Source organism: Sinocyclocheilus grahami, unplaced genomic scaffold, assembly GCF_001515645.1.
Source record: "Sinocyclocheilus grahami isolate Dianchi unplaced genomic scaffold, SAMN03320097.WGS_v1.1 scaffold66.1, whole genome shotgun sequence".
NCBI classification, from domain to species: Eukaryota; Metazoa; Chordata; class Actinopteri; order Cypriniformes; family Cyprinidae; genus Sinocyclocheilus; species Sinocyclocheilus grahami.
The window spans coordinates 863,180-887,153 of record NW_015505245.1 but is presented as its reverse complement, the minus strand read 5'-3'; the positions used below and the strand labels follow the sequence as shown (position 1 = coordinate 887,153).

Sequence of the window (23,974 nt, the reverse complement as noted above, 5' to 3'; positions counted from 1 at the left end):
GTCTCATCTCCAAGTGTCTCCTGTATCTCCTAGTTCCCGGATCGCTGAGGTGTGTGCTTCCTCCGGATACCTTCCAGCCTCAATCAAGCAAAAGACTTGGATTACTTCACTCTCCATATCCTCTGCACTCTCTCACTGACCTTTCCCTCACCCTCACTTCCTCCGGACTCAACACCAGTACTCACTGTGACCAAATAAACTATTTTGTATAAAACTCTCTTCCGTAACAATGATAGTGTCTTTGATTTCTAGACTGACTATTTTTAAAGCAACAACCAAACTGCAACCTTTACAAATCATATTTCACATTATGTTGTGGTAAGCATACAAACAAAAAATACATACATACAAACATAAAGTCTGATTTAGCAGAAACCATTCAGCTCATGCAACTCTCATGCCCTGCTCAAAAAACAATGAGATGGTCCTAATTTGCATTCATGATTGTGACCATTCTGTTTTCTTTCAAGAGTGCTGTGCAAAAATACAGTATGGCCTGAAGGAGGCACTAGATGGAAATAACTGCACCAATGAGAACGACTGAGGACCAAGCTGTCCTCTCCCTGGAGTACCATATTAACACATACAGCTATCAGGTTAGTCAACCTGTTAGGAATCCACTACTGCGCTGGTAAATTTCCCTAAAGCTATGCAATACAGCTGTGAAAATTATCAGCTCACTGCTTTAAACAAGCTACGGGGGACTTGGTGACACAGATTTCATTTTAATTTGATTGTTTACATCTATGTTCCACGGTTTTACTATTGCCCTGAAAGCTGAACAAATCCTCTCCTCTCCTTGAGATTGTTACAACCTGTTCTATTCCTCCCTCTAGCAGAAAAATCTAATTAAACTGGTGTCAGATGCTGTTGATGTTGTGCCCACCTCTGCAGAAGATTGTCTGTTTCCCTGTAATGACTGAGATTTTTTGTTGGTCAAAAACATTTAAATGATGGAATATTTCCCTAAAGAATATCATATCTGTTCTAAGACCTGGTATGCTTACTATGCAAGTTTATTGCTTTTTCTCCACATGTTTGTATTTTTTTTCCTGTCTCACAGCGCAGATGTTTTACCATATAAAACTATTTGTAGCATTGCCAAAGTTCACCACATTATGAGTTTTGAGGGGTTAATAATTAAAAGCTATGTATCTTTATAAAAATCTTACAAGGCTTGCATTGTGCATTCCAGCAGCATCCACCTCAAACCAGATATGTCAGTAATTTGAGTTTTGATGCAGCAGTTTTAGTGGTAATCTGCCTGGTGTGACCTTTGTGTTTTTCTAATAAGTCTAGAGAAGACATTCCCGAAGGTGATATCTTCAGATTGAGATGAAATGCAAAACCCCATTGCTAATGCCTAATGGACAGGTTATGACTCCCAAACAAGTATAGTCTCTACCCGAAGCACAGGAAGATTGAGTTTTCTTTGAAAGTTTGTGCCTAAAATACAGTTCAAGCTTTTGTGTGAACTATAATAATGTAGTAATATTTTTCTTCTTTTTAGTGATATTGGATATCGAGTTCTATCACTGGGTTTCACATTATGGATATTGGCAATAGCATGGCATTTTGTAGTTGTGCAAGTCTTCAGACAGCATTGCAGATTTCAGAGAAAGTGATTGGTGCATTGTGTAGTTTTAGTGATAAAATGTGTTTATTAAAATAGCTATTTGTGACCTATTGAAAAGTGACACAGTGGGGTTGTTATTCTCAGTGCAACAGTTCAGTCTTTCTCCTCAGATTAGATGTCTGAGCTTTGAGGAGTCTGATAGTCTGAGAGAATAAAAATCATTGCAGTCTTCTGATGTTGACATGTGTGCTGCGGCAACTGCGGTTTTGTGCTGGTAGAAAGGAAAAGAGTTTGTCCAAGGGTGGGTGGAGTCTTCTGTGATGCTGTGGGATGTTTATGGTGATTGTCTGACATGGGAAGGAATAAGGCTTCAATAACTTGTGATCTGGTGGATGATTTTTCTGATAATCCTAACAAATAGAAATTGTGGTCAAAATTATTATTTTTGGATTAAACTAGTTTTGAGAATTTAATTATTTTCTGTTCTGTTCTTTATTTCTTTCTTTCTTTCTTTCTATTTATTTATTTATTTGCTCATGGTCTTTTTGCATTATAGATGTTTTTTTGTACTTTTGAATTCAGTTTTGATATGGTCCTCATTTTTAAGTATGCTTGCATGACTATTACTGCAGATGTACTGTATGTTGTACGAATATTTTACACATGCATGCAGTGTTGTGATTGTATGTTTGTGCATGTCTTACATAAAATACAATGCATTGCAGTCAATTTAGTATATTATGGACTTATGTTTTGCCCTTGAAGTCACAAGTCTTCAAAAGCATGTGAAGGGGCTTCTCTGAGAAGACAGAAATGTTCTCTGACTGAATCATCATCACTATTTAACTTTTTACTCACTCTGAACAGATAGTTAAAAAAAGACAGACAACTTTGACACAGACAGATTTCATCACTCCATCTCTATATCTGAGTTTTACAGTATTTAAATAGCTTCAGTTGACACAGGCCAAGCCTGTAGATTTTACTGCTGCAATAAAGCTCTGTCCTAGCAACAATATAGAAAGATCATACGTACTCATAACTCTCTGGCTTGCTCTCCTTTGCTTTTTCTGTCTTAGAAGGATGTCTGCATGCACGTGACTAATTATGCTATCAACTATACGAGATTGCAGAAATGAGAGCAATAGAGAGGCTATAGAGACAAGGACAGATTTCCATTTGGACATTGGACATCAAGGACATTGAAGATGATTCAGTGATGATGCATACAAACTGTGATTGCTGGTATTTGTTTTGGGGTTCATCTTTGGAATTTGATTGGATCATTTGTGGTTTATGTAAATTAATATTGCATTTTATGGACAGACAAATATAGGATTTAGCTTAGTGGTTAGCAATTCTGGACGTCAATAATGACTATTCCTGCAAGTTTTTGTTCTTGCAACTATAAGATACTTTGGATAAAAGCATCAGTTAAATAGCAATGAATAAATATTGAACAACAATTTTGTGAATTTAAGATATTGGCATACACTACCAGTCAAAAGTATTTAAACACTAAGATTTTTAATGCTTTTAAAGAATTCTCTTCTGCTCACCAAGCCTGCATTTATTTGATCTAAAATACAGCAAAATCAGTAATATTATGAAATATTTTTACTATTTAAAATAGCTGCTTTCTATTTGAATATATTTTAAAATGTAATTTATTCCTGTGATCAAAGCTAAATTTTCACCATCATTACTCCAGTCTTCAGTGTCACATGATCCTTCAGAAATAGTTCTAATATTCTGATTTTCTGTTCAAAAATATTTACTATTATTATTATTAATAGTAGTAGTAGTAGTAGTAGTAGTAGTATTCATATTTTAAAAAGTTTAGTACATTTTTTCAGGATTCTTTGATGAATCGAAAGAAAATTGATCAAAAGTGACGATAAAGACATTTATAATGTTACAAACTATTTCTATTCCAGATAAATGCAGTTTTTCTGAACTTTCTGTTCATCAAAGAAACCTGAAAAAATTCTACTCAGCTCTTTTTAACATCATAATAATAGTAAATGTTTTTTGAGCAGCAAACCTGTAAATTTACAGGTTTGTCTCTGTTCAGAGAAGTCCTTTAGCGGGACAAACGCTTGAATATTCATTTAGGTAATTGCTTCAGGCAGCTTCAGGCGATCATTCAGCCATAAGACGATGCAGCTGTGGTTGTTGGCACACACAGCAGCTTCTCAGTGTTGCTGCCTCATGAACCAAACAAAGCTTTCCTTACCCACCTACCTACCGCTAAACTGCTCATCTTAGAAATCATCAGCTATAGCAAAATGTGAAGCTCAGTGCATATGCATGATTGTATGAGACCCATGGAACTGTTTCTCTTAGAAAAGATTTTGGCTATTACATTTGTTAACAATACATCTGTTTCCACGTAGAAGGGAACTGGTTTCCCTGTAGCGCTAATGCCTCTCTGAGAGTTCATTTTCCTTAATTTACTTCTTAATTAACTTAATTTCCTTTTAAACGTACTGTAGCTTTTCCTCATCATGTTTCTCTGTTTAGCGATGAAGTTTGTGACCCACAAGGTCTAGAGAAAGATGTCAGGTTTTCTTCAAAGTCACTCCTTTCACTCCCTTTCTTGTTGCTTTTGACCTCTTGACGTTGATGTACTGGACTGTGAATATATGTGGATATCTAAAGCTTAGCACATTTAGTTTTAGGTCTCGCATGTTCAACTCTCAGATGAGCATGATTGGTGCGTTTTAATAAACCAAACAGCAACATGTTTAGTTGCATATTTTTTGTGTGACAAACTTGTACAATTTGACACTATGAACACTGCAAACTCAGGGTGGGTGGCCGGTGACTGTGTGGGAAGTCATCTCGTTTTTCAAACTCAACTCATTTTCAGGAGTAGGTGAATCAGCGACTCAATACACTACTGTTCAGGGTTGGTAAGATTTTTCAGAAAGGTCTTTCATATTCACCAAGGCTACATTTATTTAATCAAGAATAAAGTAAAAACTGTAATATTTTTAAATGTTATTATAATTTCAAAATAACTTACTTTTAAATACATTTTAACATTTTATTTATTATTGTATTGGCAAGCCTGAATTTTTAGCATTCATTACTCCAGTTTTGAGTGTCCTTCAGAAGTCATTCTAATATTCTGTTTTGCTGCTCAAACATTTTTATTATTATCAATGTTGAAAATAGCTGTGCTGCTTGATATTTTTGTGCAAACTGTGATACTTTTTTCTAGGATTCTATTAATGATTAGAAAGTTCAAATGACTGCATTTAATTGAAATAGCACTCTTTCATAAAATTCACACATCAATTTAATGCATTCTTTAAAGAATTTCTTTAAAAAAATCTTACTGACTGCAAATATAGAATCCTGTAAAACTGCTGCAAATGCTTGTCTGAGAACTGCAGGGAACAGACTGATCTGAATTTTGAAGCAGCTTCCTAAAAATCCTAATAAAATTATTTTTAAGAAGTGTTCATTTATGACTGAATTTATTAAATGCATATATACAATTTAAATACATATCATTACTTTTAATATTTTATTTATATTTTCATACTGAAGAAGGAAGAGTAAGGTTTATGGAGAACTTGCAGTCATGTCAACCTGTCCACCTCTGGCTCCCTCAGGGCCGAGGCAGTATTAAGAGCAGGAAGTTGTAAAAATCACACGGCAGTGCTCTCCAGACAAAAGAGGATCCGCTACTGTGTGCTCAATCGGTGTTCCCACAGTCACCATAGAGGAGAATCTCTTTACAGTCTCGCACATCACTCGCAATTCGTTTTAAGCAGTCGTTTTTTTACTGTCATTTCCCACCTATTGCCAGGCCTTTACTGCAGACGTCACCCATTGAGTTATTGTCAGACTCAGACAAGGGTACTGCAGACTGTTAGTCTCTAATGATCTGAGCAGCCAAAGTGTTGGAGTTTACACCTCTAAACATCAGGAGATGTGATAGCAGTATACATGCACCCATACATTTTACTGTGTAGGCTAATTTTTATTATTTTACAAATACCTTGTTGTTAAAGGCATTTTAAAGTAATGCTACGACATTCCTTACAAATACCAATAACTATTTCATCCATATGAAACAGCACACTTTTCCCTGTAGTTTTCACAGCACAGAAATTGTATTAGTAGCCACAAATCGGATTGAATGTACAGCATTTAGATCATTTTCTTGTAAGGGTTATTGTGACACAAGCCAGACGAGGTTCATTTACGCTGAGACACAGATTCAGCACCCTTTCAACTAGAATTCACCTGTAGCAGGTGGAGCACACCTGGATACTCAGCAGGTGCCGTCATTCACATAACCATGGCTTTAATGCTGTTCACCTTCTCTTCACCAACTTTCTAGTGTGGTGTGTTGGAAACAGGGCTGTCTGTCCGCTTTTGGCTGTGTGTATGTGGTTTTAAGTAGGATATTCTTGAAAGTCATGACTGTGTCATAATTTTATAGACAACAGTAGCTAGAGCACATTAACCTTACAGTAAATTTAAACAGTACCATTTAAATGTTTGAGCTTGATTTCACTAACGCTGCACTTATTCAGTCAAAACAGACAGTAATATTATGAAAAAAATATATATATATATTGAATATATTTTAAAATGTAATTTATTCCTATGATGGCACGGCTGAATTGCCAGCAGCCATTACTCTAGTATTAATCATTCTAACATGCTGATTTGCTGCTCAAGAAACATTTCTTAAAATTATAAATGTTGAAACTTCATTTATTTATTCATTTATTTATTTTTTGTGGAAACTGTGGTTTTGGTGAATAGATGAATAGAAGGTTCATCAGCATTTATTTGAAATAGAAATCTTTTGTAACATTATAAATGTCTTTACTGCCATTTTGATCAATTTAATGCATGCTTTCTGAGCCAAAGGATTTCATTTCAAAACATTTTTTAACTGTATTTGTATGTATTCATACATTTTTGTGTGGCTTGAGTCTGTTTTGCTGCCACTGCCATATTTTATGCATTAATTCAGGCTTTTCACATGCACACTTGCAGACATTATTTATTAGAGCAAGGTCTGTGAGGCTCAGACACTCCTGCCCACCTGTTGATGTTTTGTCTGGTTACAGGCTGTTTGCTTTTAGATTTTCAAGATCATAATTCCGCAGGTTGTGTCTAGGATGGAGTATAATGACAGGAGCTTTGTGTCTGTAAGTTGATAAGTAGTCTTTAAGATTACAGTGCTGTTTGGTCGACAGGTTGCTGTTGAACAATGACAAAAGTGTCGGTGTGAATTATTAGAGTCGTGTCAGCTGTAAAGGCTTGACAAAGATAATGAGTAGAGCATTAATTGTTTTCTGTCCTTCTACAACCTTATTATTATTATTATTATTATTTATCTGTCAAAGAAAAGGCAGAAATACATCAAGTAAAATGTTTCCATAAATATTTTTAATAGTCAAATTTGTCATATACATTTTTTGGAAAGCATATATGTACATAAGTTCATCTACCACAGTATCCAGGTCCAAAAATGTCAAAAGATGAAAAATGTTTATGAACAAACTTAAAAAGATCACGTATTTTATGAAATTAAGCAAAACTGCTTTTTATATTATGGGAAGATAAACAACAAAGCAGCTCTTCTTGAGTAATATCTAGATTCTGAATAATTGTACAGATGCAAAATACAACAGCCTCAAACTTTCATAGGACGGACAAAAAAAATCTTCCAAATATATTCTTTTGTGTCCCACAGAAGAAAGGAAATCATACATGTTTAGAACGACACGAGGGTGTGTAAATGATCAATGCATTTTCTTTTTTGGGTAAACTATCTTTTTAACATGCCAAAAACACCACTATTATTTTATCCTGAAGCACTGCCAAAGGTTTTGGGCTGCGTTGCTGTCCTAGCTCCCCCTCTAGGTTTAAGCAGGTGGTCTGGTCTCCAGTGCAGGCAGTGGGGACAGTGGCATCCTGCAGGATGGTGCATTGTCTGGACGGGGGAATAGAGAGCAGGCTGTGGAAGTCCACTGAGCCAGGGGTAGGTCGAGGGAGGGAGGTGCAAAGTGTCCACTGGCCTTGTGGTGCCACTGTAGGGGTTTGTATAACCTGAGAGGCTACCCATGCCCAGATGAGAGTATAGCTGAAGGGGCAAGCGGGGTAGCAGTGGGTAGGGGAGTCCAGCAGCCGCTTGACTCACCATGAAGGCACACAGGTTTGGGTCCAATGGATTAGGCCAGCTCAGACTGTGGCGCTGCCTCTTGTCCTTCATCCTCCTGTTTTGGAACCAGACCTATAATGAAACAGAGGGATAAATGGTCTTAGTAAAGGACACAGTATTTTGGTCGGATTAGGTAATGGTAGATGTACAATAAAACTTTCAGTTTCAGCAGGGATGGAGATCAGGTGTCTGATTTTATGGTTTCTTGGGTTGACTGTAACCCATAGCCTCACAAGACACACAAACAATCCTCACACTCTTAAAAATAAAGGTTCCAAATGGGGGTTTTCACAGCGATGCCATAGAAGAACCAGTCTTGGTTCCCCAAAGAACCTTTCAGTGAACAGTTCTTAAAAGAACCATTTTTTCTTAGTGTGAAGAACATTTTAATAATCTAAAGAACCCTTTTTCACTGTAAATGACCTTTTCATGAAATGCATGGTAAAGGTTCTTTGTGGAACCATTGATGCCAATAAAGAAGCCTTTATTTTTAAGGGTGTAAATGAAAATAAAATTAAAAATATATATATTGATGAATAACAGAAGTTAGTCTCAAATTTATTTTTAAAATGAGCGCTTTTTTAATGAACTTTAAATGCTGCCTGTTGGTCCTGAGAAGCTTTTGTTGGGCCTGAGGTTGAGTGTGCCATGAAAAGGTCTGCATCGTGAATTACCTTTATTGTGGTCTCGGGCAAGTTTAGCGCTGCCGCCAGTTCGCATCGTCTGGGTCGAGACACGTAACTTTCTTTACAGTATTCTTGCTCAAGACGGGTCAGCTGCTCCCTCGTGAAAGCAGTCCGGTGCCGCCGACTCTGGTCTATCCCATTCAGCAGTGAAATACGAGGGCACTCTTCCTCTCCTTGATCACTGTCAGCATGAGCAGACACTGGCGACTCCCTGCCCTCTGCTACTGAAAGGTTTACTTCACATTAGGCATTCGTTTACTTTGCATGTAGCACATTTACAATCAGAAAGACAGGGTTTTCAATAAACTCCCAATTTCCTAAATGAACTCGCTACACAGATGTTGATTTTGCACAGTAGGCCTATATAGTTGACTTGAATGTGACAACATATCAAGTACCAGGCGCATTTTCTAAAAAAAAAAAAAAAACGTGTTAATTCCTCCCCCATGCCTACTGTTAAAATATGAATGTTGCAGGCTACTTACGCATTTTATCGTTGATATCCACGTCCGCAATCCAAATATTCCCCAAATGGATTTTTACAAGCTTCTCATAGTCCTCAAAACAGTCCCAGACCAGGCCCTCCCCAAAAATGCAATTCTTTCTCGTCACTGCTTGTCTTCCGAGCCAAGTTCGTTTATGAAGGGAAAGATGAGTTGTTTTTGTAGTCGCTGTCCACCCCCCTCCTCCCTCACCTCTGCATCTTTCAGGTCGTCCCATCTTGTTACTAATGAGAGACGCGCTCTATCCGCTGAGGCGCCGCCGGGGCGCGCGGACAGAGGGAGGTGTTAAATTGTCTTTGGTCTCCGACCGGCCTTTGTACTTTTTTGTTATGGAGAATTAAGATCGACTACCCTTTGCATACTGTCACAGTGGCTTCCCCGTCGAGATAGGCCAACCCTGATTGTTCCTTGGCGTTTGATGTTTGTATTTTTGGAAGTCAATCATTAGAATCCTAATGTTCCTAAATTGCAGAGGTCTACAGTTTATCATAGAGATGAAAGCGTTTCAGAAGCCGTATAAAATATACGTAAGGTAAATATTTATATATAAAAAGTTATAATAACTGGAAAATTGTCAGAATATTCGAGCATCAACTAATTTTATAATAAACAAAAAACGATGCCAGACAGAATTTTCTGGCATTGGTTAATGTAATAAACGCCGGACAATATTTTATTAAGCATTTTCCCCAGCATATGAAAGCTCAAAGGGACAGCTCATCCCCCCCCCCCCCCCCCCCCCCCCCAAAAAAAAGATTTACTTATGTAATTCCATAAATGTATTTCCTCCTTCTGTGTGGAAAAAAAGTGTAGGCTATTGTTCAATGTCAATGGAGTCCAGTGTTGTTTAGATCCATAGAGGAAAGAAATTCATACAGGTTTTACAACGACATGAGGATTAATAATTGATGGATTTTCATTTTTAGGTGAACAATCTCTTTAAATGCATCGTTACAGGAGCTGTCTGGCCCAAAGATACTGATCTAAGATTGAAACTTTCTTCAGTAGGCCTAGCCTATATCAATCAGTAGCCTACATATATCTCAACAACGCGAACAAGTGCGAGTGAACGTAAGCGAGCCTGCTGAATACAAGACTGCTTTCAGTGTACTTTATTGATATATTATCATGGCTTTGTTAATACCCTCTGCTAATCAGAAACGTCAATGATACGTGCTTCAGTGCAGGTACAGACATGATCAAATGTCATGTGACTGCACGCGACGTGGATCATTAAGGGCTTCTGTATTTACCATTGTTGATTGGACACCTAGGCTTAAATTAAGGTTATATGTCACTCAGACCCTTTTTTTTATTTTAATTTTTTTAATTTATTTATTCAGGTTTCATATTTCATATTTGAAATCAAAGTATAAACATATAGGTAGGCCTACTGTATTCTGCAATTCAGTAGCCTATGTTTTCCCGTTCCTGTTTTAGAACAGTAGTTTTGGATTATGAGTAGAATAAGGTTTGTGATTAACATTACTCAAGCTTTTAGCACTTCTATTTGAGATTTATTTAGCATATTTATTTAACATTTTATATTTATTTAGTTGGTTTCTCTTTCCCAGTGACGCAGACTGTGGCGTATCCCGTATTCAGACCGTCTCTCAAACATATGCTTCATCCGTGGCGCTTCAGTTTTGCCTGATATCAAACTGACTGTTGTATTGTTATACACCAGTACTTTGATCACTTGTCAGTTAAGGGAAAGGCTCCACCAGGGCTGTAGCCTGTACCTGGCTGGAGACTGGCGCAGATATCGCGTAGAGGTGACAGAAATTGCCCTTACATGAACGGACAAACCTATGTGTGTGTGCCACTTTAAAAACTTTAGAATACTCAGTTTGGCTGACTTAACTTCATATTATCTGTATTGATAATTGTTGAGAAAGAAGTCTCTCTTACTGATCAGTAGGCCTACACAATGACCAAGAAATGCACTGTTCGTGGGCGTGTCCATTTGGGTGCTTCGCATAAAACTGCAGTAATCTACATAATCTCAGCAGACACTGCATTATTTCAAACTCTGTTTATTTGTTCCCCTATTAATTTGCACTTTTGTTCATAGTAGCTACATACAAAAAGAGACCTACGATTCTTTTTTTATTTTATTTTTTAGCTGTTTTTGGTATTGTTTTGAAAATACTTTATTTTTAGTTTATACAGTAAATTTCGACTGTAGGCCTATAGTATAATATATTAGTGCTATTTTTTCTGACCTTCACTGTAGAAAATACTTTTAATTATGAAAGTCCATCAAATGTTTAGATGTCTACTTTAATACGTTTATTTAAATAAACGATCAGTTAATCGAAATATTGAAAGTAAATATATTGTCTTGATCTACTTGGTTGTACAATGAAGGGCAAAAAGTAATTTAATTAAAATGTGTTCTTCTTCTTCTTCTTCTTATATGCATAAATAAAACGAAAGATATTTGAGGATATGTCACATGCCTTTACTCTGCAGTCTGGCCCTTTTGCTTTCTCTGATCTTCCTCTTCATCTTCTTCCTTTAGAGGTTTAATTCAAGGCTATTCGCTTTGCGCAGCAATGCAGCCACACTTTATACTATCTGTACTGTAGTACACATAGGTGCACCTGAACAAACCGTTAACGGACTGTTAGCGCTGGACTCAAGGGCACTTTAAAAAAAATCTGTACAGCAATTTGCTCTGATGCTGAATTCTTCGTCCAAAAAAGCATAATTTACTATGTGACGGTTCTTGAAAAATGGTTTATTGCTCCAAAGTTTAACGTTTCACATACAGTATGGATGTTATTTTATAGATAGTACAAAGTGGCACGTTCATATTCCTATATCAGGACTCATAGCATCACCTGCCTGTTTAACCGCTAGAGAGGTATGAACTCTCATTAGGCTGCATGCATAATGCAGATATACAGTGATCCACAAGTCTTTGCGTTCACGTGGAATTTTAACGTATACGAAAGAAAACTCAATTCTGGTGATCTGCACATTATAGTTTTTCTGCACCAGCACACCTGGCTGTTCAAGTAAAGGTCGTGATGCGCTGGTTCAGGTGTGTCTGATTTTAGCTGAAATTTAAACGGCACACAAGGAGCAGGATAAAGTTGTCAACAATAATAATCATAATACGTGTTATGTACATGTTTGAATGCAATTTTTTGATTAAATATTTATGTTTAAATAATTCCACGATGATCCAAATGGTATTTTCGAGCTTTTTGATAAGCCATTGCATGCATAAGTTTCGTATCGGCAATGCTCATTATGCTTCCAGCTCAAAAGTAGCCTATAGTGTTACAGTTTAGTATTTTCTACAATATGCTCCCGTTGTCCCTTAAACGCTAGAAAATCAGTAATAAGACATTTACAAGGTAATCAAAATTATGTTAGTTATGCATAATTTAATCATTATTTTTGAAAAACGGATTATTCTTTGCAAAACCTATGCACACAATGCACACCCCTAACTGCACATATCAAAATGTGTCCTGCACTTCAGCTAATTGTTTGAAATAAAAACATTTCAGGATTAGAAATAGATAGAAAAAATATGATTACATGAATCATTTTAAAATCTCAGAAAATACCCTCAAAAGGACATCTTTGTTCCTTATTTAACCCCTAAAAGATTCATAGCAGTGCCTTAAAGGCATAGCCTATAGTTCCCCCAAAAATGAAAATTGTGTCATCATTTACTCAGAAGTTCTTGGTAACACTTTTCTCACTATTAACTAGTTGCTTATTAGCATTACTAGCATATTGGCTGTTTATTAGTACTTATAACGCATAATAATGCTTTAGATTTACTTTACATTTAGTCATTTAGCAGACGCCTCAACAACATGAGGGTAAATGATGACAGAATTTTCATTTTGGGGTGAACTGTCCTTTCAAGTGTACATATTACTGATCTAAGATACTAAATATTAATCTTTTAAGGGTATTGTCCCAGTGACAGTCTGTTTTATCTGTATCCTATGGTACATATTTTGCACATTGTTTGACTGTAGAATTAAAAAAGTGTTTTCAAAAGCACTTCAATTTCTTCATAGACACTGTATATTTACAAGTGTGCTACAGTAATTGTAAACTATTACTGTATTTTTGTATTGTAGCATTTTTTCGCAAATGAAAGAATAATAATGAAGATGACAAAGCTTATGTATTCCTACTTTACGTTTATTCATCTTAATAAAGTCACTGTAATGTGCTGTTTTAATGTATCATGTAAATACATAATAAACATATAGCACTCTTAGCAAGCATGTATTGCTTGCATGTGAAGAGCATTTTTTGGAAATGTGCATAAAGTTTGAATGTTCCCACACTCTCACCAAAAGATTGCCATTAAGATCATTCATTATCAGAAAGCTGTGAGTTTTATTGTCTATTATAGGAAGCTGTTTGGATGAATGTGATTTTATGATATATTGTCTAATGTCTTTAGGCATTTTAGAAGCAAATTAAGAGCAGTAGTCATATATTTATATATTTACATATATGTTATTTATATATTTAAATTTTTTTGGAAACCAAGCAATCTGCACAGAAGTCCAAGGTTGTGGTGCTTTCCAGAGGGGCTGCGAGTTCACCTTGCATAATTACTTTTAAGGCTTAACATTCAGATAATTAGAACCAAAATAGTTTTTATATTTTCCTATCCTCTTTTTTTCCACAAAATCAGTCTTTTTTCTACCTTGCCACAGTAATTTGAGGCCCATATCCCACCAACCCTGCAGAAATGGGCTTCCATGAATTATTACTGAATGCAAATACTTTCTGGACATAACAGCAGAGGTAACTTCTCCCATCTTTCCCGCTATTCTTTCTTACTCTTTTTCTGTCTACCAATTTTACTATACTGAAACTTATAGGTCTCTATACAGAGATTGTGTTTCAGTGCGACATTGTAAATACAGAAAGTCTATCTATTTTATTTATTTGTAAGGTGATTTTTTCACAGTTTTCAATGTACTTTGATCAGTTGCATAGGTAATTCACATATATAGATGTCATTGTCAAAAACTCAGAGACTATTCTGATTTAATTAGGATGAAGCATACATTGTCCTCACATCTTCACACTGTTCTTTCAATATTTCCTTGATATTTGTCATGTCTCCTAGATAATAATGCTGTAACAAACGTTTGGTCTGTGCATTTAGCCTCAAGATTTTTATTACTTAGATTTCATCCCTTCTGGATAGGTGAATATATTAACTCTGAATATTCTGGATATCTATATATCTCAAACCAGTTGGCCTTTAGGATAGAGATGCATACAGTATCTGGTCATTTTTAATTGTGAAAGATGAATACCTTGACATTTGTTTTTGTAACTCAGTGTTTAAAACTATAATGTGTTTGGGTTTTAAAACGTCACTATCGATTTTTCCAATTCCTTGCGCATTCTCAAGTAGAAAAAAGATCCGAGTAAAGGCGCCTCTGAACAGATTGAGGGGTGTGGCGGTCATAGTATTAATGTATGATTAACTGGATGGAATTCTTGGTGGGAGCTCAGTTTTAAACTGTGGGTCTATAATAGCCATCAGTGGTGTTGCTTGGACACAAAAATACCAGCATTAATTGGCGATACAATTCTTTCTTTTCACTAAAGAATTTCCAATTTTGTCGTCATCACTGAATTTGGTTTGTGAGGTTGCTCAGCTCTCACTATAAACATAGAATGGCTCGTGCCTTGAACCCAGAGTAACTGCTGTGCAGTGGTAATGGGAAATGCACTGATGATTCACAGTGTTTAAACAACATGAAAAAAGGGTAGTGAATTATTTTCGACTTTTTTTTTAGGACAGATCAGTTCAGTTTCAAGTAAGTTAAATTACATTCTGAGTATGATTGCTTGAGTAATTTCTTTGAAATTTAAGCAATTTTGTTTACCTGGAGGCCGTTTTATTATTCCAGCTGATTCAGAGACCTTGAACTTGGATAGTTTGCCTAAGGAGGGACAGCGTCTATCATTGCCTCCTAAACAGGCCCTTCAGGGAGGGCTATACTCATCCCTTTAAACTTGGCCTTGACCTTGAGGGCCTTTCCTGACCTCTATGTAAAGACGACAGTCTGGGTAGGTGTTTGTGGGAAGACGGATTAAAGGGGAAGGCTGTTGTTGTTCCCTGTACACAATTTTCAATATTTATTTCCATACACAATGACATGTCGTTTAAGTTTTTAGCCGTTTAGTTTTAATATAAAAACACATCAATGTGGAAAGGAAAGAAAAAAAAAAAATATATAGAATGAGATTTTGTCTGTAAGCAAAAAGCAAACCTCTCAGGACAACCAACAAGAAAGATGTGCCTAAAAGAGCGAATATAAAAACACATCAATGTGAAAAAAAAAAAAAAAAAAAAAAAATATATATATATATATATATACTTTTTTTAAATTTTCCACATTGATGTGTTTTTATATTCGCTCTTTTAGGCACATCTTTCTTGTTGGTTGTCCTGAGAGGTTTGCTTTTTGCTTACAGACAAAATCTCATTCACACGCATCTGGATTCATACAAATTTGATTCTTGATTGTTTATCTTGTTCATATGATCACAGTTCCCAGAGGTAAAATGCTTAGTTTTGGTTGTAGAAAGAGGGTTACTGGTTTTAGTCCTTTGCATTTTTAAAAAGATGTTTTTAGGGGAAAATGTCCAGTCACTGATAAAATGTGATACTAAAATATGCGCACAGGTTTTTTTTTAAAGAAACCTTCCAACTGCAAAATCTGCAATAATAATTTAGATATTTTGTAAAGATGCAATTCTAAGTCAATATTTTTGTATTAAAGCTAAAAATGCTAAAACGCACCAGAGTGGCGATAGATTGGTTCCCTATTTCTGAATAGGGAACCATTTTGGAAGAATTTTTTTTTGCCTCTTTATTTCAGCGGATTATTTCAAGTATGACATTTCAAAAAATGGTACTAGGCGTTGTTCAAGCGTATGAATGAAACAAGTTATGATTTTTCATTTTTTATGGTAATGATAAATAATTTATACATTTGGCACTGCTGATTATGGCCCTTTAAAATGTCTGTAATGATTTAAAGGCATTCCAGCGTGTGCTTGGCCAATGTTTAATTAAATCCTAAATAAAAAGTATGACCCATTTAAACATTTCTATTGCTTTTTGCAATGAGATGTTGGGAGAAATCGTTATAGCATTTGATGATCAGCAAGGGAGCTGCCAGAAATATAGCTATATAAATTATATTATTTTCATGTAAGTACGCGTCTCTCTTCAGTTCAGATGACATATTCAGTGCGTAAGATGACACACGAATAAGTATAAGAAAAAAACATTTTAATAGGTTATCAACATATATTGTAATAACATATACAACATAACACAATTGTTGAACGAAATAATTAGTGTTAAAATATATCTTCTTACAATGAATTAACATTAAAATAACAAACAGCAGCATGTGTACAGAAGTTCTTTTTAAAAAACAAACAAACAATGCGATTGATAGCTCAGTGAGTTAAAGAAAATGAAGCGTATTAGTGTATTAATGCATAAATGCAATGCAACAATAAGGCAGTATTTGAAGACAACTTTTAGACATTTAACCCGGGCTTGACAAAAAAAAAATCTTTGACATACTTCAGTCAAGGTTTATTTTATGCGTCACGTGGTACAGCTCTTATCCAATGAAGGCACTGCAATGCAGACTGAAGTCCATTGCGTCAATGCAGCTGTACCAATGTAACTGAGTGTCCTGCTTCGGACTTGAGTCTTTGCAACATCATTTTCCGTCCGAATGGTGAGCGTGCTATGACCTCCTCCCTGGTCCTGAATCCTCGCTGGGCAGACACGGTTATGTTTGTGTATGAAAACAACTTGGATGAGCTGAAGAATATGGATGGTCTGGTTGGAAGCGGCAATTTTGCGGCCAACCAGTGCAGGAATCTGATGGCCCACTCGGCTTTGAGTGGTCACCCGTCTAGCCTCGTCCACGGCTCCAGCTATTCCACTCTGGACGTATCGACTTCAAGTTCTACAGAGTCAGGCAAGCAGTGCACACCTTGCCCAACGGTTCCTCAGGCCTCGTCCACCGGTCCCATTCCGTACGGCTATTTTGGCAACAGCTATTATCCTTGCAGAATGGGGCGGGGTTCCCTCAAGTCTTGCACGCAGCCGAGTGCACTCAGCTACACTGCAGAGAAATACATGGATACCCCGGTCACATCTGAAGAATATCCTAGCAGGGCTAAAGAGTTCGCCTTTTACCACAGCTACCCCAGTCCCTACCAGTCCATGGCCAGTTATTTGGACGTGTCAGTGGTACAGACGCTTGGAACCGGAGAGCCGCGACACGACAGTCTCCTGCCTATGGATAGCTACCAACCCTGGGCTCTGGCTAACGGATGGGGTAGTCAGATGTATTGCGCCAAGGACCAGAGCCAGGCGGGCCATCTCTGGAAGTCTGCATTAGCAGGTACGTTTTGAACCATTTTACGACTGAAATGGGAATGTTCAAAATAAAAATTACGCGTTAAGGTATGCTCTCTCAAATATCTAAGCAAAATGATATTACTCTTCTGGTCAGACAGAAGACAGATTTTATTTTTAGACACAGGTTTGAAATTTCCGAAACACGAGCACCAGTGTGCCTTCATTTTCTAAAGAAAACAACTACAACACGTTTACATAAAAGTATCAATTTACTAATCAAATAACGTCTAAAACGAATTGGTAATTAAATGGATAAACTCCAGAAATCTGCAAATGTAACATTTGTTGAAATGTAGTTTAGTTAGAAAATGAATGAGCCCATTAATAATAAACCTTTTTGTTATTCGTTCCAGATGTTGTGGCCCACCAACATGACGGGGGCTCATTCCGTCGAGGTAGAAAGAAACGGATGCCGTACACAAAAGTACAACTCAAGGAACTGGAGAAAGAATATGGAGCCAACAAATTCATCACAAAGGACAAGAGGAGAAAGATTTCAGCGGTAACCAACTTGTCCGAGCGTCAAATCACTATTTGGTTTCAAAACAGGAGGGTTAAGGAAAAGAAATTCATTGCCAAAGTTAAGAACAGCGCGCCATAGTGCAGAGCTGAATCTTTGTTTTTCTCGGTGACTTGAAATTCAGAAAAGCAAAAAGTCGTCACGAGAACTTTCCTTGGACTGGGACTGAATGTTTTCTTTTCCCAGCACATTTACACCAAACAAATAAATGGATGGACTCAAAAATGAATAATCTAAATGAAATGGAAAAACCATGAAAGGACAATATAGTTTGTAAATTACGCACGTGCCTGCCTATATGTAACTGTGTTCGTTTGAAGTCTTTTTGTCCTCTTTAGCTTGCATTTAATGTTAGGTATGTCAATGGTCTTGTTGTTATTGTTGTTGTTGTTGTATTAGTCTTATAGCTTATTACCCAATACCTGTCAGTACTTATATACTATGTTTATATCGCTTGTAAAACACAATAACATATATCACAAACCTTAATAAATGTGTTAATTCCATTCAGTGTTTTCTAGCAATGTAAGTCGGTGTTTTTATGTATTATTCTTATTGAGCGTTGCGTAATGACTCTTTACAGCCCTCCGTTGCCAAATTAATGCTGTCATTGATGACAATGTAAATTAAATCAGTAAACATTTTCTGACATTATTGTGAAATTGTTTGAAAACAATTTACAACACTTTGTTATTGATTTCTAAATAAGCTTTTGCGAAATATCGAAAGCTATGCATTCATTTATGGCAATGTAAAAAATAGTATTTCTCTCTTGATATTTTACATCAGATTTGGTCGTATGATTCAGCAGAAATATCGCTTCCGTTATTGGAGCCTTCGGGAAGTTAAGTCCTTTATTGTTTTACAATGTGCGGCGTTTGAGCAAGTAACTAAAAGCGCCTTAAATTTTTGTTAACATCTTAAATATTTGTTATGATATTTTATAACAAAAAGTTGACAGTCGCTGTATGTATCCTATCAGTTTCATATGCATTCATAAAGGATACACACTGGTTTTTAAACTTAACGATGTGGGATTTCCTCCTCACGGTTAGAGTAGGAGCGGCGGTGTTTTGATGTTGGCAGAAAAGGAGGGGGCGCTCGACTACAGAAGATGTAGCCTACTAAATCAGCCCTTAACCTTGACCTTGAAAGTCACATGCTTAAAGATAAGAAATAGCTTTTGTCTTACCCGAAACTATGAATATTCAAGAATACCCATTCAAACTGCAACATATTCCCAACTTCCACAGTTTGCTTGGGGGCTTTTTACGTTTGAACGCAATTGTCTGTCAATTGCCTCACGCCAAATGAAACGCTAGTGATTTTATAATAAGCCTGCATGCATTAGTGTATAATGAAATTATACTATGGGTACCTTTTTATATACCGCTATATAATAGGCTAACTCTTGAGCTCAGAAATGTAAAGTTACCTCTTTCCTCACCATTCCTAGATTTATGTACGATGATCTCGTTTATAGTCTCCAGTAGGCCTAATTTACGTTTCTGCCCAAATCCGAGCAGTTTAATTGTCCGACAGTGAACAGAGCCGCAGTCTATTGCCTTTGCTACCTGCACTTAATGTCGGTCTAGATTAGTAAGGGTGTAAAAGGTCCGTCGTTACTCAGCGGCTTCACGTTGTCACCTTCGGCGAGCTCCAGTCCACTTTCAAGTTGTGTTATTCCTTATTTCTTTATTCAATCTACATCCGCAGCTGTAAAGGGTCAGCATAGAAAGGTTTTATATTCTGCTTGCATCAATTTAAGTAACAACGAAATGATTCTGATACTGGTTAAATTTTAGGCCTATTTTCTGGAAAAAAAAATGTATGGCAACCTTCTGCGGTGCATGGTTAGTTCTCGTGGTCACGGCGTGAAACTGAAATGCACAGTTTATAATTGACATATTTGATCAAACACGAGTATAAGCTCAGTAGTCTGCATTTTGCAAATATATTTTGAACATTAAGCTTTAGTATAGCTATGGTGAGGTGATTTGGTATGAATAACGTTCTTAACTTATCTCAAGCTATAGCAATATTCACAGGAGGCCGTGGCTCCTGGTGTTATCTTGTGTCGATGTTTTGTTTTTAATCGGAGCATAGCACAGAAACGCACAAAACCTTAACAATTTTAGTTTAGAGTTCTGAATCAATAAAACATTGTCACTTCTGTCGGACGTCAGCAGGCCTTTATTTATTTCATGATCTTTTCTAATTATGTTTTTGCCAAATATAGTAAAACGTTATAAGAATTCAAAAATTGTTTTTCACACGAATCAATACATTTAACTCCTATACCTTCCTTAGAAAGCCCAGGGGGGGTCATAAAATGTCCAAGTCCTTCCTTCCACTTCTAGTTAACATTGAACTTGACAAAAGCTTTCAAACAAACGGTGCGTCTGCTTTTAAGTTTACATTGTGATTTAATGGCGACTATTTTCTCTTTTGAAAACTCACAAAAGCGCAGACCTTTCCCAATTTCAGGACTAACAATAAAGCTGACTCTTTTGTTGAGAACTAAAATTCTTTCTTTGTTGTCGTTCTGAGTAAGTTGGGGTTTGTTTTCTGTGAGGCCGATGAAGAAACCAAACAATTGAAGACATGTCTAACGATTTCGCCTACGATTATGTAGTCACTGCAATATAAACTGCAATAAAAAGTATGTACAGGCCACTGTGTAAGTGAAAATAAAATGTAAAATGAGCAATTGAATATTGAAGTTATGTTTCGTTTTTGTCCGCATGAGGATGCAGTATCATGCCTTATAGCCATTCCATGCATGCGCATATGTACCTATTTTTGTTTAAATTAATAATGATAATAATAAAATGCGACAATACAGAGATAAGATTTTGCATTTGCTGCCAGGCCAGCTATTTGAGTGAGGGATGTCAGACTCATCTCCCTCAAGTTCACGTCCAGATCCCCTCCCCCACGTTGTCTGTTGCCTCTAGCCCTAAAACAACTCTTCCCCCACGTCTGCATTTCGGACAGGCTTTTGTTAAGCGGCGGACTTCACAGTTGAACTTGAGACATCTTGTAAACAATAAGTAGTCTGGACCTTGTCTGGCCAGAGGTTTGTCAATAGACCTATAGAGTAACGCGAGGCCTCCGGAAAAAGGGGAGAGGAAACGAGTTCACACGAAAGGCCCCCAACGATGGAGAAATGTTCACGGTCATTCTGTGCGATGATTGATATATTGGCAGTTGTCATGGTACAGTTGGTCAGCACTTAGCCAAAGCTGACTTGCATGTTTTCATTAAAGGTCAAGTTCAATGCCTCTCTCAATTACTTAATTAATGCAACTTATTGGCTGGTTTTCCTAGCAATCTGGCGTTCAGAGTGGTCGTAAATATTGAAAGGAAACTCCTCTCTTTTCTTTTCCCGTAATTCCTATACGAAGCTTTTATGAAATTGATGTTTCCACTATAACTGAACATAACAGATTCGAATGGGTTGTTTCAATACCCCCTTTGTAGGAATAGCAGTCCAATCCACTGTAAAAATGGTAGCCTGAAATTGTTGCGTTAAAGAGCTATCCTCACCTGATATAAGAGCTATCCTCACCTGATATAGGATTTAGATTTGCTGGTGTAACCTAATTTATTTACGTTGATTCAGTAACGCTAAATATATATATTTTTTTATCTGAATAAAATCAAATAATTTAAGATGTTACCATATGAAGCACATTTTTTAGGTTACCATTTTTTTCCAGTGTGTGGATGCTATGATGATGTCTTTGCAAGTTTCATGTCAGAATAGATGCTCACTTTTATTATTCTGTGGTACATGCGTTGATTTCCTATAAGAAACAAGCACAACCACATTCCTATGGTGTGAATGTTTTAATTCGAGAGTAGGAAAATGGTTGACAATTTGTATCATATCTGGAAGAGTTAAAAATAGTAAAAGGAAGAGGAATATCAAGCGATTTTTTATCAAATGAAAATTTAACTGAAATAAGAATGAAAATGTAGATATAGCGATATGTAGCAATTCACTGAAAGGTATATTTATATGTTCACGCTGACTAAATCACTCTTTTAGCATAATTGACAAAGTATTGCGCTGAGGTAATATTATTACATCTGAATGCACTCAAGTTGGATTTCCATATGACAGGTTAAGTGAGGATAAGCTGTATGAATTTTATTTACGTATTTGATGTTAAGAGTAATTAACATGTTTGTGTAGTACAAAACCTAAAAGTCTACTAACTTTTTTTATTAACGTTTGATTACATATGTGATTAAAGTTTACAGTGAAGTGTACAGTTAGCGTTCACAGATTCCTGTCACATGTAAGCAACGTGTAAGTCTATTTTGCTACTTTTTAAACATTAATTACATTAATATTTCCGATTTTTTTAATTCTACCTGTTGCTTTAGAATTGATTATTTTATTTGTAATTCAGTAGATTCAGGTCATTATTTTCTCGGGTTGAATTATTGTGATGCGACCAGTTGTACACCATCTTTTCAAATGAGTAGCGTAAAGTTGACGAAACCAGTGTATTTAACATAAGTAGGCCTACTTGGGTAAATGTGCATCAAGTTGTAACTACTGCCCGAGCAAATTCAAATGCATCACCATTAGCAAACCTTTTTCGTTATGCCGTGGAAAGCTGAGTTAAAATAGCAAAACAAACTATCGGAATCTTTTAATGAATCTAAAAGATTATGAGGCCTAACTGATCCATCTGGCTAAACCAAAAGAAAGCTGTTGCATTTGTTGTTGCTATACTGAGCACTCTTTAGTGTTGCCAACATTTCCATCTAATACGTGACTTAATTTTCTCAGTCTTGAAGTGATGTCAACAACAGAGCCATTTACGAGCCTCCTTTTCCATTCATTCATTATCAATACAGCTGGATATGACTTACACCAATTAAGGTTAAAGCATTATAATTCCGAGATATGCTCTCTCGCTGAAATAAAATCAAATGTCATATATTATATTAAAAAATGCATTTTAGAATTCTGAGCATGACTCTGCTACCAGGAGAAAAGATGGACATGTTATTTGATCAAGAGATTTTTGCTTGAGAAGCATGATCCTGGCAATGCCCTTGATGTCTCAAAGTCGCAAACATTTATTTATGTTTTCATTCATTCATTTTTATTTATTTAGCTCCAAAATATACTGTGTAATAATCAACCACACCTTTTATTTTTATTTTCTTCAAGTCTAAATATAGAGGTATCGTAAGTGAATGAAATGATTGCCAAAACAATTGTTCAGGATCGTTTTTCATGTTAAAGCTTTGAGAGAAGGTGATTTAAATTATTGATTATAATCATGATAATACTGAGCACAGGAGGAGCTTGGTCATAGCTCTTTGCTTGGTGGAGAGAAAATGCCAACCCGCCTAAACCGACATTAACATAGCAGTAAAATAACCAAATGTATTAGCATGCAACATGTAACTCATGTGTGAAATTTTACAGGGCACTACAATTATGCTGACCTTATAAATCGGAGTTTTGGAAGAAACAGAGTTCTCTGATACTGTGAGCTCTAATTTATTACATTATTTTCTGTGACACTGAAATCATTAACACTTTTACGTCGAGCTTTATATCGTAGCGCACAATTGTTTTAGGGATATGATAGGCCTACACCCGAAATATTGTGTGTGATTTAAAACGCATTTTCTTAGTTGCTGTATTAAGTGCGAAAGTGTTGTGAATTTTGTCATTTTTGCGAGACTTGCTGACTTGAGGTCCAATAAATGTATCACTTAATTCTAGACACATATCTTAGCTCGAAGTTCAGACTTTAGGACATCTGGATGGTTCTGCTTGTGCGGGGATTTGTAATGAGCAGCTGCATAAGCCCGTTGGCACTCCAAGGATGCGATCCTCGGTCCCAATTTTGTCAAGTAGGCTATTTAAGTACCAGTGTGTTTTTAGGATAAACACGTGACCTGTGTGTACTGTGTGTATTTGTGCTTCAGGATGAAATGAAACCATGCGTTTATTTTGAGCTGTTTTCATTCATTTATAAATCTAAACATTTATA

The 23,974-nt window shown here is 36.3% G+C and overlaps 2 protein-coding genes across 2 annotated transcripts; one reads left to right on the top strand and one right to left on the bottom strand.

Annotated features, from left to right (window-relative positions):
• Positions 1 to 7,415: 7,415 nt before the first annotated feature.
• eve1 (even-skipped-like1) lies at positions 7,416 to 9,178 on the bottom strand. The gene is made up of 3 exons (XM_016271932.1): positions 9,154 to 9,178; positions 8,447 to 8,682; positions 7,416 to 7,844 (listed from the first exon to the last, which is right to left on the bottom strand). The coding sequence occupies exons 1-3, from the start codon at positions 9,176 to 9,178 to the stop codon at positions 7,416 to 7,418; spliced, it is 690 nt and encodes a 229-aa protein (XP_016127418.1).
• A 7,562-nt stretch (positions 9,179 to 16,740) lies between these two features.
• hoxb13a (homeobox B13a) lies at positions 16,741 to 18,356 on the top strand. The gene is made up of 2 exons (XM_016271950.1): positions 16,741 to 17,408; positions 17,779 to 18,356. The coding sequence occupies exons 1-2, from the start codon at positions 16,745 to 16,747 to the stop codon at positions 18,024 to 18,026; spliced, it is 912 nt and encodes a 303-aa protein (XP_016127436.1). The 5' UTR covers positions 16,741 to 16,744; the 3' UTR covers positions 18,027 to 18,356.
• The last annotated feature ends 5,618 nt before the right edge of the window (positions 18,357 to 23,974 follow it).

What these genes read in the sequence shown, in the direction of transcription:
- eve1 (XM_016271932.1), bottom strand. Translation starts at nt 9,178, where the DNA reads ATGGGACGACCTGAAAGATGCAGAG. An exon ending in ACGACCTGAAAGATGCAGAG is followed by an intron (nt 8,683 to 9,153) that starts GTGAGGGAGGAG and finishes TAAACCTTTCAG; the next exon opens with TAGCAGAGGGCAGGGAGTCG. An exon ending in TGCCCGAGACCACAATAAAG is followed by an intron (nt 7,845 to 8,446) that starts GTAATTCACGAT and finishes GTTTCATTATAG; the next exon opens with GTCTGGTTCCAAAACAGGAG.
- hoxb13a (XM_016271950.1), top strand. Translation starts at nt 16,745, where the DNA reads ATGACCTCCTCCCTGGTCCTGAATCCTCGCTGGGCAGACACGGTTATG. An exon ending in CTGGAAGTCTGCATTAGCAG is followed by an intron (nt 17,409 to 17,778) that starts GTACGTTTTGAA and finishes TATTCGTTCCAG; the next exon opens with ATGTTGTGGCCCACCAACAT.